Source organism: Vitis vinifera, chromosome 8 (assembly GCF_030704535.1).
Source record: "Vitis vinifera cultivar Pinot Noir 40024 chromosome 8, ASM3070453v1".
In the NCBI taxonomy this organism is placed as follows: domain Eukaryota; kingdom Viridiplantae; phylum Streptophyta; class Magnoliopsida; order Vitales; family Vitaceae; genus Vitis; species Vitis vinifera.
This window is the reverse complement of record NC_081812.1, coordinates 2102714-2115316: the sequence shown is the minus strand read 5'-3', so window position 1 is coordinate 2115316 and position 12603 is coordinate 2102714. Positions and strand designations below refer to the sequence as shown.

The following is a 12603-nucleotide window of genomic DNA, read 5'->3' as shown; positions in this document are numbered from 1 at the left end:
TTGATCAGGTTTTGTATCATAGGGAAGGATTTCTCATCCTTCTTTTGTACCTTCATTTTCAATGAAAATGTGTTTGTTTCTTATAAAAAAGAAAGACAGAATTTAACTCCCAAGGACTGCATCTTATTAATTGAGATTCCCTCTCAGAAGTATAATATGTAGAAAAAGATTAGCTGCAGGATTTATCTCCCTTCTAGATGCTAAACAAAATTCCTTTTCCCTCTCACAAGTACAATATAGAAAAACAATTCACTGCAGGATTCATCTCCCTCTTTATAAGCTAAAAAACATACAACTATAGGGTGGAGGGCAGGCCTCAACTTCTTGAGGGCAGCCATCTTATTAATTAAGACCCCCCATTGGAAATAAAATATGTGGAAAAAAATTAGCTTCAGGATTCCTCTTCCTCTTGATCCACTGACAAATACAAGAACTATAGGTCAAAGGGCAGCCCTCAAACTCCCAGGGACAGCCATGTTATAAATTAAGAGTCTACAGCTACTTATGGATCTAGTCTAATGAGCATTATTGACAACCAAAGCAAACTTTTTTGTTGTGCCTCAAAAGCTACCTAACAACTCATATGTTCTCAAGTGTCCCATCAGTCTGATAATAATATTTGTAACTTCGTCTATAGAAGATATCCTATCTGCTTGTGCTATTTACTGCTTGATTGACATGATAGTACCTGGGGAGCCACTGATTATCATTTCACATGGAATCTCCTGTTCCATATATAAACATTAATGGAAAAAGCTGTTGGATAGATGCTTCTATTCCATATATAAAAATTTATGGAAAAAGCTATTAGTAGATGTAGTGTTTTGACATAATCAAATTATAAAGGACTTATTTCTTTTTCTCTTTGCAACTTCCTTGGTTATAGACTTATAATTGTCTATTTTGATTCCATATTTTTACCCAGCTAAATGAATTTCAGGGCCTTTTTGAATGGCGAGATGTGGTTGCTCGTGCTGAGGATGAAAGTACTGGTTATATATTGCCCAACAAAACTCTTCTTGAAATCGGTATTGCTTGTGCCAGTTAATCAATTTTTCATTTTACTTCTTTTGTTCATACTGAACTTTTATGCTACTTTCACTTTTTAAATTAAAAAGCCAAACAGATGCCTGTCACAACCAGCAAGTTACGACGATTGCTGAAATCAAAGCACCCTTATGTTGAGCGCAATCTTGGTCCTGTTGTTAGCATCATAAGGCATTCTATCCTAAATGCTGCTGCATTTGAAGCTGCTGCTCAACATCTGAAGGAGGGTCACATTGGAACAGTAAGACCTCCATGGACATGATTTGATGATAACAATATATAATTGATCTAGAGTTGAGATTTCTCTGTTAATCTTTCCCTAATAAATGTTGTATGGCTTTCTGCACTGTTTCTTAACTCACAATAAAATTTAAAAATGAATCAAGTTATAAATCTTATTATAAATTTCCATTTCAGGTGAAACATTCAAATAAAAAAGTGAAAATACTATCAATGAACTATTTATCAATTTCTACCTCTCAAATGTAAAAATGCAATCTCTGTGGATCCTAGGCTTATTATGCATAAACTTTGCAGCATAACAAACAAAGGACAATCTACCATCAAATAATGTTCCTAAAGTTTCAAATATCAACATTGTTATTGAATAAACAAATATCTTTCCATATGAATTTAAGAATTTTTAAAGATATTTCAATAGATAAACAAGGCTTGTCAAATTGCAAACTAAGATTCATGCAGAACAAGTATGTCATGTTCATAAAATTCATACCTCCACATGTAGAACGTCAAAGATGCTTTTAAAGAAGATCTAAATATAGTAATAGAACAAAATAGTGTACTCATAGTTAACTCATAAATTTATGCGACAGTTTTTTTCCGTATATATTGTGTCTATGTGTGTGTGTATGTATATGAAGCACACATTATGACAATGAATGAAGAAATCTATAACTATACAGTGTAGACCTCTAATTAAATCATTTTAACAAAATATGTTATTCCATTAAGTTAACCTTTTTACTTTTGAATACAATTTCAAGTTCTAACTCTGTACTAGGCTGCTAATAAATATTGTTATATCAATTTTTATTATTTCCTATAAGGGCCAATCAATATAACAAAAAAATGAAATTATGAGTATATATAAGTGTGGCTATGTATTTGTATGCACCATTGACATAAAGGTGTTATGTTTCCTGTTCAGAGTTCTCTAACTTTTCAAGTTCATTATCATTCCCCTCTAAGAAGGAAATTAATGTGCCTAGCAGAATATTTTATTCTTCATTCATCATCATCCTTGACATTTGTATCATCTTAATAACATATCTTTTATTCAAATAACACCTCCTTGGCATTCGTTGGGAGAAAAAACTATACCTAAGTTTAAATATTCAATGCTCTCTTTTGATAGTAGGTATGCAGTTTTTCCATGTCGGATCATTTTCTCGTTTCTATTTGTCATTTCTTTGTAATGTTTAAGTACCTTATACATAATAATGTAATGATCATTTTATGAAAAAAGATTTGTTTATTTTATTTAAACCTGTAAAGATTTATCATGTCTGATTTTTTTCGTACATATTGTTTATGGTCTGTTGGATAGTAACTCAGATACACATTAGATACAGAATATATTGTGATGTTTTGTATGAAAACTTTGTCATATCATATCACATCATATATTCATATATATTGCATTTTATATGTTCTTTTTGTGATTTATTTATAATAAGTGCCTTTTACATTAAAATCTTTTTTTCTTTTTCTTTTTTGAAGATTCAAATTTTAATTTTTCTAAATGTAAAAAACTTATTATACTTGATGGTATAATATATATTATTTATCATTTGTAGACCCTATTGATGATATGTGGGGTTTACATGAAACATTATTATATTGGATTGAATGTGTTGAATCATCCATTAATTAGCTTTTGACAACAATGTGTATATCATTTTCTCAACATGATATAACAAAAATCTTCTAATTTTGTAATTACTTATAAAAGTGAAAAATCATTTCCAAACAAAGAATATGTATTTTTTTTTAAATCAGAACAAAGAATCTATTATTAATGGAAGAATTTTAAGTGAAAGTGTAATCTTGAGTCACAAAACTACTTGTAGGGTTGGTTTGAAGGTAGTCCAAGCTTCTTTTCTCTGATTTCAAATCTTTTCATTTTTTTTAGTTCTTTATCAATATAATATTAATGTAATTAGTGTATGTGGAAACCACTTACAATGTTTGAATCGAAACCTCTGTGATGTAAAACCCCTAGTTTATGGTTTTTTTTTATTAGAAAGAAAATATATGTATTAAAAGTGAAAAGAAACAAAAGATAAAACCCCTAGTTTATCAATCATGGATAAAATCTACTAAATATAAGAAGGTACACAATGTTACCTTAAGCAAACGCATCACTTCCAAGGGTCTTATTATTGGTTAGAATCTACACTCTTCTTTCACATATTTGATGTGGTACCTTGTTTTCATGAATCTTGAAAAGCTTTAACCTGTCAGGGGTGTCATTTTAAGTGGGGCCTGACATAGTGCCCCTTAGTGGATTGCCTCGACATCATGCTGAGGCTAACAAATTGATGCACCTCTTTAGCTTTAATTTGAAAGGACTTTCAAGACTTGGTTCTTGAAAGATTTTGAGATTTGAAGATTAGAATAGAGCAATGAAAATTTATTCAATTAGTGCATCATTATTAACCGGTCTTAAAACTTAGGTATTTATAGAAAAATCTGAGGATATCTAGTTTGATCAAATTTGGAAAGGAATCTTTCATCAAAAAGGCAGTTTTTAGTCTTAAAAACATCAATTTACCAAAAACATTTCAAGCATTCAAATTGCAAGGAGGATTTTTGAACCGTGCTTAGACTTTCAAACACTGCACTCTTGACCATTTAAACACTGAGGGGCGTTTGAAAGTCCCATGAAGGGTGTTTGAATGTCCTTCTTGCCACCTTTCTTACTAATTTTCCTCCATTTTCAGTTATTTTCCATATTAAATTTTCATTGCTTTGTCTTATACCTCCCCAAAAATAGACTTACCTTATCTAAACTTGATCAAAACCATTAAGACCCAATGAAGTAAGTTGTGTTGGGTCAGTGCTTAATTAGAACAAATTTTTTTATTGTAATTTAGAGCACTGACATTAAGAATTCAAATCATGGATGCTTGAAAGTTGATTCACAATTTTATTTATTTATTTATTTTTTATCGGGAAAGTTGATTCACAATTGTTAGTTAGATAATCTAATTCCTAAAATTTACAACAAATTAGTAAATAGCTGAATTCAAATCATGGATGCTTGAAAGTTGATTTACAATTTTATTTATTTATTTATTTATTTATTTATTTATTTTTGATTGGGAAAGTTGATTCACAATTGTTAGTTAGATATCTAATTCCTAAAATTTATGACAAATTAGTAAATAGCAGATGGGAAAAATAAACAAAGAAGTTGCTTTTCAAAGAAACATGTTTTGAAGTGAGACCCATGTTTGAGGCAAAATTTAGAAGTTAACTTGTTCTGTTAGCTTAGCAAGAAGTAATACAGCTTGTTGAAACAACTAGGAATTTGCTATAGTCCATATACAGTCAATTAGGGAAAGATTGTGATTATGATGTTGTGATGTTAGCATATATCTTGATATATCTATGGGTGCATTGACATTGTTGACTTCTTAGTGATATTAAGGATATCAATCTGGGAATCATGATATGTTGGTAGGCTTTTGACAATATTAACATATAAGTTGATATTCTACTCCTAGATATTGGATATATATACATATATAGTTGGTAACATCGACATCTTGATAGCTTATGCATAAACATTAAATCTTGCTATTGTCTACCTAGAAAGAGAATCATGTCAATAATTGGTAACGTTTTTGCTAATGGGGAAATTGGTGAGAGATAAAATCAGAAGATGCTTAACAGTAAAGGAGAAATCAAGCACACAAGAAGTATATAAGGTGTGTAGAAGCCAAAATAAGAAAGAAAAGAAAAAAAATCAAAATTCAATATTGAACCACCCTTCTTTACCAAAACTATATAAAATAAAGGAAAGATTAGGAAACCCTATGATCTACCAGGCCCTACGAATAATGCTTTCAAAAGGATCTTTCATTTCTAGAGGCAAGCATTCAACACCTTAGGTTCTCCTATTGCGCTTATTCAAAATTGTTCAAAACAAACATAAAAAGAGTTGATCCCCTAGTCAATTTGCACATGTTACCCATAAAGCCAATATGCCAACTGCACAACAAAATTCTAATTGATCAAGGAAGCACCCAAGATATGCTATGTAAAGAGAATGTCAAGGAGCACAAACCAGAAGTCCACCTGCTATGGATGAGAAAATGCTTAGGTGATTCTATGTCTTATCTGCAAAGGCAATACCTTTAAATCAAACTTCAACCTCTTTTTAAAAAGTTAATTTGTCATGAGAATCTTTTCCCATGTGGCCTTCCAAACAGAGAAGCTTGCCTTGGATGGTGCCCTTGGTATCCAAATCTCTTTAGCAAGTGAAGGATGTCTGGACAACAAAGTCTTGCAGTATGATTTTTCCAATATTAATCCTTTCTTACAGACCACCTAAATCAGTTTATCGTCTTTTTTTTTTTGATCAATAAGTATATGATTGTATTGCAAAGAGGCGCTAAAGTAGCGACCCACCGAATTACAATATAAAGGGACTTACCCCCTTACAAAAGGGCCCATACAACAAGGGACAAAACAAAACAAAAAAATCCTCTCCCTTACTAATACACACCCACTCTATAAAATCTATTAAGTTCGAAGGACCATCTTTTATCCACAATTTGGTTTCCGACCACAATAAATACACAAAAGTTACTTTCGGCCTTTGAATGGACAGCCCGCAATCCTCAAATGCAATTCTAATTTATCGTCTTAACTACCTACTACCTTGAAAGGAATCAACAAACGCTGCAAGGGCTCCACCATAATCACCTTTTGAGGGAGACTTACCCTAATTCGTAGCACTCTCTCTAGCTTGCCTGTTTATTTTATGTCCTTGTTTTGCATTCCAAGACTGGTTAGGTTGAGGCTAGAGTAAATTCAAATAGACTTTCTTGGGGAAGGAGGGGCCCTTGAGCAGAAACCTCACTCGATTAGATGGTCTATTGTCTATTTAGACAAGAGAAAGAGTGGTTTGGGGGTCAGGAATCTCTCATTGCTCAATAGAGCCCTTCTGTGCAAATGGAGTTGGTGTTTTGCCAAGGAGAAGGGGGCTTTTTGGAGGCAAGTCATTAGCTGAAAATATGGGGAGGAGGAAGGAGGGTGGCGCTCCCGTGAGGTGAAGGATGTGTATGGGGTAGGGTTATGGACCATCAGGAAGGATGGGGACATGTTAAGCTGCAAAGTTGCCTTTTTTGGGGTGAGTGGGAGGAGGGTGAGGTTTTGGAAGGACAAGTGGTGTGGTGATGAGCCATTGCACATTTCTTTTCCTTATTTGCTATAGCTTTTTCCAAGAAGGCATGGGTGGGGGAGGTATGGAACCATTCTCTTGAGGGAGGTTGTTGGACACCTCACTTCTTTAAGCGACTCAACGATTGGGAAGTGGAAATTGTGAAGTGTTTCCTTTTGAGACTACAAGGGAGGAGGGTGTATTGGGACAAGGATGGCAACATTCTATGGACCTAGTCAAAGGATGAGACTTTCACTGTCAAGACCCTACACAAGGCTTTGAAGCCAAGAAGACTAGGTGTTTTCCCAACAAGTATGATTTGGAACTCTTGGGTGTTGTCGGGGGTGGTTTTCTTTGTTTGGGAGGCTACTTGGAAGAAGGTTCAAACTTTGGACCACATATAGAGGAGAGTGGTTTTTGGTGAATAGATGCTTCCTATGCCTCAAAGAGGAAGAATCTATTGATTGCATCCTCCTTTCTTGTGACAGACCAATTGTTTTATGGAATCTTCTGTTCTCCCTTTTTGGTGTGTCTAGGTGCTCCCCTTTTTCAGTTAGAGGGACGCTTCTTGGATGGCAAGGTTTTTTTGCGGGCAAAAAAAGGAAAAAGGCATGGACTGCTCCTTTATGCATTTTCTGGATTGTTTAGAAGGAAAGAAACAGCGGGGCATTTGAAAATGAGAGGTGGTCGATTCAAGGGTTCAAATTCTCTTTATTTTGTAATCTTTGGGTGTGGTGCAAGTTGTATGTAGTTCCTAGTCCTCTTTCCACTGTAGACTTTGTGGGTTGGTTGGGTTTAGGTTAAGAGGGGTTGTCTTTGGTGTCCCCTTTTGTTTTTTGTGTCGCCTCTAGACGTTTCTTTGTATACTTCCTGTGTACTTTGGAACATTTTTTTTGACATTTCTCTTTTATAAATTGCTTCTTTTTACCAATTAAAATAATAATAATAATTACCTTTTGATCTAAAACGCTCCTAGAGACTAGGATTTCATCCTCCATCTCAATAACCCACCAACCATCTTTGTGAAACTACATCTTACAAGAATGGGAATCTATCTCCTAGAGGGCCCTCCCCAATCCAAGTGTCAACACATAATCTAGTCCAACAACTGCAACCTCCTCAATGAGAACTCCAGTCACCTGCTCCTAACGACCTTCCACGAACTTGATCTGTAGGTTTCTGTGTCTACCATAATGGTCAATCTTCCTTGTAGCTCCCAATACCTGTCCCACAATTATCTTTTTCTATAACCTGTTGCAATCAGTTGTGATCCTCCAGAATGACTTATTATCTCAAAACATGCAACTCCCAAACCCCCTGCAGCCTTTTCCGAACAAATAGTCAAACATGTCACTAAATGGATTCTTCTATCAGTATCTCCTCCCCATAGAAGTCCCTTGTGATTTTATTTAACCTGCACTACACTACCCTCTGAATGACAAAAGCTGACAAAAAGTAAACTAGGAGACTAACAAAGTGCTCTTTAACAAGGTCAATATACCACCTTTATGCAAAACTTGCTTTTTCCAAGAAGCCAGACCACTCTTAAATCTCTTATCCCCAAAGCTCAAACAGAAGAAAATTTAAATGACCAACCCCATGTATGTAATAGGAAGCTTGCCTCATGCTTTAATACCAAACCAAAAGTTATGCAGGTCCACGTATAATTTGTATCCAAGTAGCTTCATTCATTTTATGTATTATTTAATTTCAGTCTTGATTAAAAATTTCATGGAAGCAGTAAATGCTCCATTTGGTTGCTGATGAAAGATAAGTAGATTAGTGAAATTTTGAATTTTGGATTTTAAATTTTAAATCTTCGGTTTTTCGGGAGTTAGGAGCCAAGAAAAGTAAAATCACCACTCAACTAAGCTCAATTCAATATTCACTTGGTTCAGGCTTTCCATTTCCTTCTTAATCCTGGAACAGAAAATACATGGTAGGTTGAGAAAATATCAGTATTGTAGGTTGATTTATAACATCCATGATTTCTAATGATACAAAGTTTTAATGACTTCCATAACCCTCTTAGGTTGAGAAAATCTCGTCATTAAAATAATTCTCCATTCTGTTGCTAAGGAAGGTAAATAATCGTGGTTTGTTTTCATTACTTAGGACCTGGGAAAGGGAAACCTTCAGTCAGCTGAGCTTAATTCAAAAATTGGCTTAGTTTAATCAGGCTTTTTAGTTGTTGTAGATCGCAAATCAATAGAAGTGATTCCATGTAATTTTCATTTTCTTTTCTTTGATGTCATTTGTCTCTTTAAGCCTTCGAACTGTCAGACCAAATAGCCCATGATGATAGTCTCTTTCATCAGGGGGGAGGATGTTTACATATCACAAAAAAGAATGTATCATGTTATTCTGAAATGCTCTGCTGTAACTTTGCTTGTCGGTTGTATTTAAGAACTGTGGTTGTTTAGTTCTCATTTTGTAGTCAATCGGCGGTAGGGTTATGGAGTCCACAGGGTGCACTGCATCTAGGCTTTTATCTTTGTACTTGGAAGTGCTGCTGCTTTTATTTCTTGCTTAAATGCTTACGTAACTGTAATGTTTTTCAACATGTAGGCATCTGAAGACAATACAGTTGATACCACTGGATTTGAAGCCTTGCCTTCTGAATCTCCTACAAGCATAAGGGCTGCGGATGCTAGAGCAGAAAGTTTTGATACTGACAATGTAATAAATGGTGGCAAGACTGATAAACTACAAACTTTTGTGAGTGCTAAAGAATATCATATGGAGCCTGGAAGCACTATAGATGGACCTGGCAGCAAGGGACAAGGAGGTTCTTCTGAGCCTCCTGGTGAAAGTAAAGAAGTGAAGGATGAAAAGGATAGTTTCATTCCAGAAGTTGCAAGAGAAACCCCTGCCAGTTCAGGCCAGAGTAGAGACACAGACACTCATACAAGTGTGTCGCAGAGTGAGAAGGTTGTAGATAACCACTTCCTATAATCAATGTTTTGTTTACTTTCTGGAAATGAACTCAATTAATTTTTTGCCTATTTATGTGAAATTTTTAATTTCATTTTTTCAGGTTACTGAAGTAACAGTTCAGTTGCTGAAGAAGCCAAACCGCGCCTTTGGATCACTACTAGGGAATTCAGCCTCAAAGAGAAAGCTAAATTCTGATCCAAAAGTGAGTTTCTTGCAGTAACTAAACATTGCTTACTCTGCTATTATTCTCTTCTTTTCATAGGCGTGATGTTGCAGACAGGCTCAACTTATCACGTGGTAGGTCTGCAATTCGGACTGGGTGAGTCTAGCTCAACCAGTGAAAATGCAAGACTGGGTTGAGGAATGTCCACTCGATGTAAGGTTGGATGGACATAGATTGAGCAAACCAATCCATGATTTGTATATGTTTTATGTCATGTGATCATGTTTTAAATGCAATATAATTATTCAGAACCCTAAAAATTTGAAGTAAATGCAATATAATTATTTGGAACACTAAAAAATTGAAGAAGTAAAATAAATTTGTTATTTGACATTTCTAGTAATGTTAGGTCTGTATTAGCTTCAGTCAAAACAAAGTAGTAGATAAATAGAACTTTGAAGCAGAAAATGAACTGAAGCATCCAACAGTTATTAGCATGATATAAGATAAAATCTTCATTTAAATTGATATGATATGTTTATATTTATTGTAATTATTTTCGTTTTATATTAATCATAGTTTCTATATTGTTTTCAATTTCTTTCTTATGGATGTGTTATTGTGCAAAATTTGCTTTTTAGTTATATTAACAAACTGACAATTTAGTTGAGATGTGAATCATTTGGCATATTTTATTTTAAAAAAGAACAACTAATTTCTTACCTAACCTAAGCAAAGGAACTTTCTCCTAATTTGAACTGAAAACCTTCAACTTGATTTGAGGTTATTTTTGCCTTGGGTTGGCTTCCAACCAGATGCAAAACATCCTAGTTGAAGCTGTAGGGTAGCATTGTTCTGGACACCAGCTCCTTTTTGAGAAAACTAAAATAAAATAAAAATAATTCATGAATTGCTGTGCTGGTTCAATTTTTGGTTGCATTATTGATCCTTGAACCTAACTGTGAGCTGTAAAAACAAAAATGAAATATTGCTCAAAATTATATATGGAAAGTGAATAAAATCAGTTGTTTTCCATAATCTTTGTTCCATAGGTCTCACCATTTGCACCTTACTTTTTAGTTGTGCAAACTTTGCAGCTGTTGGAATTTCTGTCCTATATAAAATTCTAATTTGCCCATATGTTTGTGGAGTTTGGCAAGCATGACATATGAATCCTGTACTGTTTTAAGTAATCTTGAATTGAGAATTGCAGATTTTACTGATTCCTCATTCCGTAATTTGAGTCATTCTGAATTGTCTGTCATATGGTTGCAACTTTTGTCTTGAGTCTGCTGCCTCTTTTCTCCGTTCTTCATCGTAAGATCAGTTATATGATATTGGAACTTATCCAATAGGTGGCCTGGTGACCAATTGACTACAGACATGAGTTTGCTGTCCTTTATTGTAAATGGTGGTCACATTAACTACTGTAGTGTAGTTGGATTTGCTATAAAGCATGAAATAATATTTGCTTCTTTTATCCAAATTTCTAGGGAAAGGAAGACATCAAGTTGGAGCAGATAAAATCTTCAGTGAACCTTCCATTCCATTCATTTTCAGGCGGGAACAGGGAGGAACTGTCAAAACTGGATACAGAAGAGCATACTAAAGTCCTAGAAACTCAAGGTTCTGAAGAACCTCTTGCTGTGCCAGCCTCCAGAAATGATTTAGAAGAGATAATAATGTTTGAAGAAAACTCAGGGTCTGATGAATCAGTAAATGGCAACTCGGGAGCTGCAAATGAACAGTTAGAAGGCAAGGAGGATAATCCTAAGGGGTCTGGCTTGGAAATGGATGAGGGAAATGAGCCTATGTCTCTCACTGACTTATCCTCCGGTTTTCAGAAGTGCTCTCAGTCATTGAATGAAACCAGGAAAGCAAGGCGAGTTGAAAAATCTCAGGAGTCCAATGGCCTTTTGCAGGTGAAGCCATTTGACTATGAAGCAGCGAGGAAACAAGTGAGATTTGGTGAGGATCCAGAGGAATCAAGAGGCAAAGAAGGTCGAGGGGGTCTGGTAGATTCAGTGAGCAAGAAAAGAAGCTTGGGTAAAGGTAGAGTCCAGGGAGAAGATGAGACTGGAGATTACGCACAAGGTAGACGGCGTCAGGCTTTTCCGGCAACTGGGAACCGAAGTGTAACTTTTCGCTGAGTTGGGTAGCAGTTCATGTTTTATGCTCTCCTGTCCCTTCAACCAAGATGTGAAGAGATGCATTACAAGTCCCAGTTGCCAAAGATATTACAGAGAATAAGAGGACACAACAACATAAAGTTTATTGTGAACTGGGCTATATTGTCATTCTAAGGTGCTGCTGTTTGGTTGGCAAGAATGTGATGATACACCTTTCATGGAAAATTTAATACAACATTTTCTGGGAGGCCTTTACTTTTTGAGGCTGCTAAATTTTGATGAAACTGTAGAATCCATAGAAGTTGGTTCTGTATGCGGTCTGCTCATGATAATGATCAAATGAAAGCCTAAGGCATCTGCTATCTACATTTATGGGCAAAGAACTGAATTCTAGAGATGAAAAAGGATGGAAAGTGAGGTGATTTGAGAGGGATAGGGGTTTTGATAATAGTGTGTGTTGATACTTGCCTTTTGAGATTTTTAATGAAAAACCAAATGCAATGCCAGTAGGTGTGTCCAGTTCCTAGTATTCGTGTGGCTTCAGATTTTCTTCTTCAGCTTTATTGCCATTGATTTCATTGGATCCCAATGAATGATACGATTTTTCCTATTATTTTTTCAAGCAAGTAGAATTTGTTCAAAGCCATTGGCCATATTGACTTGAAAATAGTTCTACACTCCAACACAAGGTGTTTTCTTTACAGCATATTTTAAATGTTTTAAAAAATAATTGCATAAATATGAAAAAAATATTGAAAATAAAATGTTTGAATAAAACATCTAGGTGGTTTTTTAAAAATCTGTTTTCATTTTAAATTTTTTTTTGCTTTCTTATTTTTTATGTTCAGTAAAACGTATAGATGGATTTTTTCTATTTTAAGTTAAAGTGATGTCCAAAAAGGATAAGGGCTTATTCG

At 34.7% G+C, this 12603-nt stretch overlaps 1 protein-coding gene across 1 annotated transcript in view; it reads left to right on the top strand.

Moving 5' to 3' along the window:
- The window catches only part of LOC100265580 (protein RRP6-like 2), a 49511-nt gene extending 37296 nt beyond the window's left edge, over nt 1-12215 (top strand). Inside the window, exons 10-14 of the mRNA XM_002269517.5 lie at nt 941-1028; nt 1119-1288; nt 9026-9388; nt 9495-9596; nt 11051-12215. Of these exons, the coding sequence (XP_002269553.2) occupies nt 941-1028; nt 1119-1288; nt 9026-9388; nt 9495-9596; nt 11051-11707 (1380 nt within the window). The 3' untranslated portion in view covers nt 11708-12215. The remainder of the gene's footprint in view (nt 1-940; nt 1029-1118; nt 1289-9025; nt 9389-9494; nt 9597-11050) is intronic.
- Nucleotides 12216-12603: the final 388 nt, after the last annotated feature.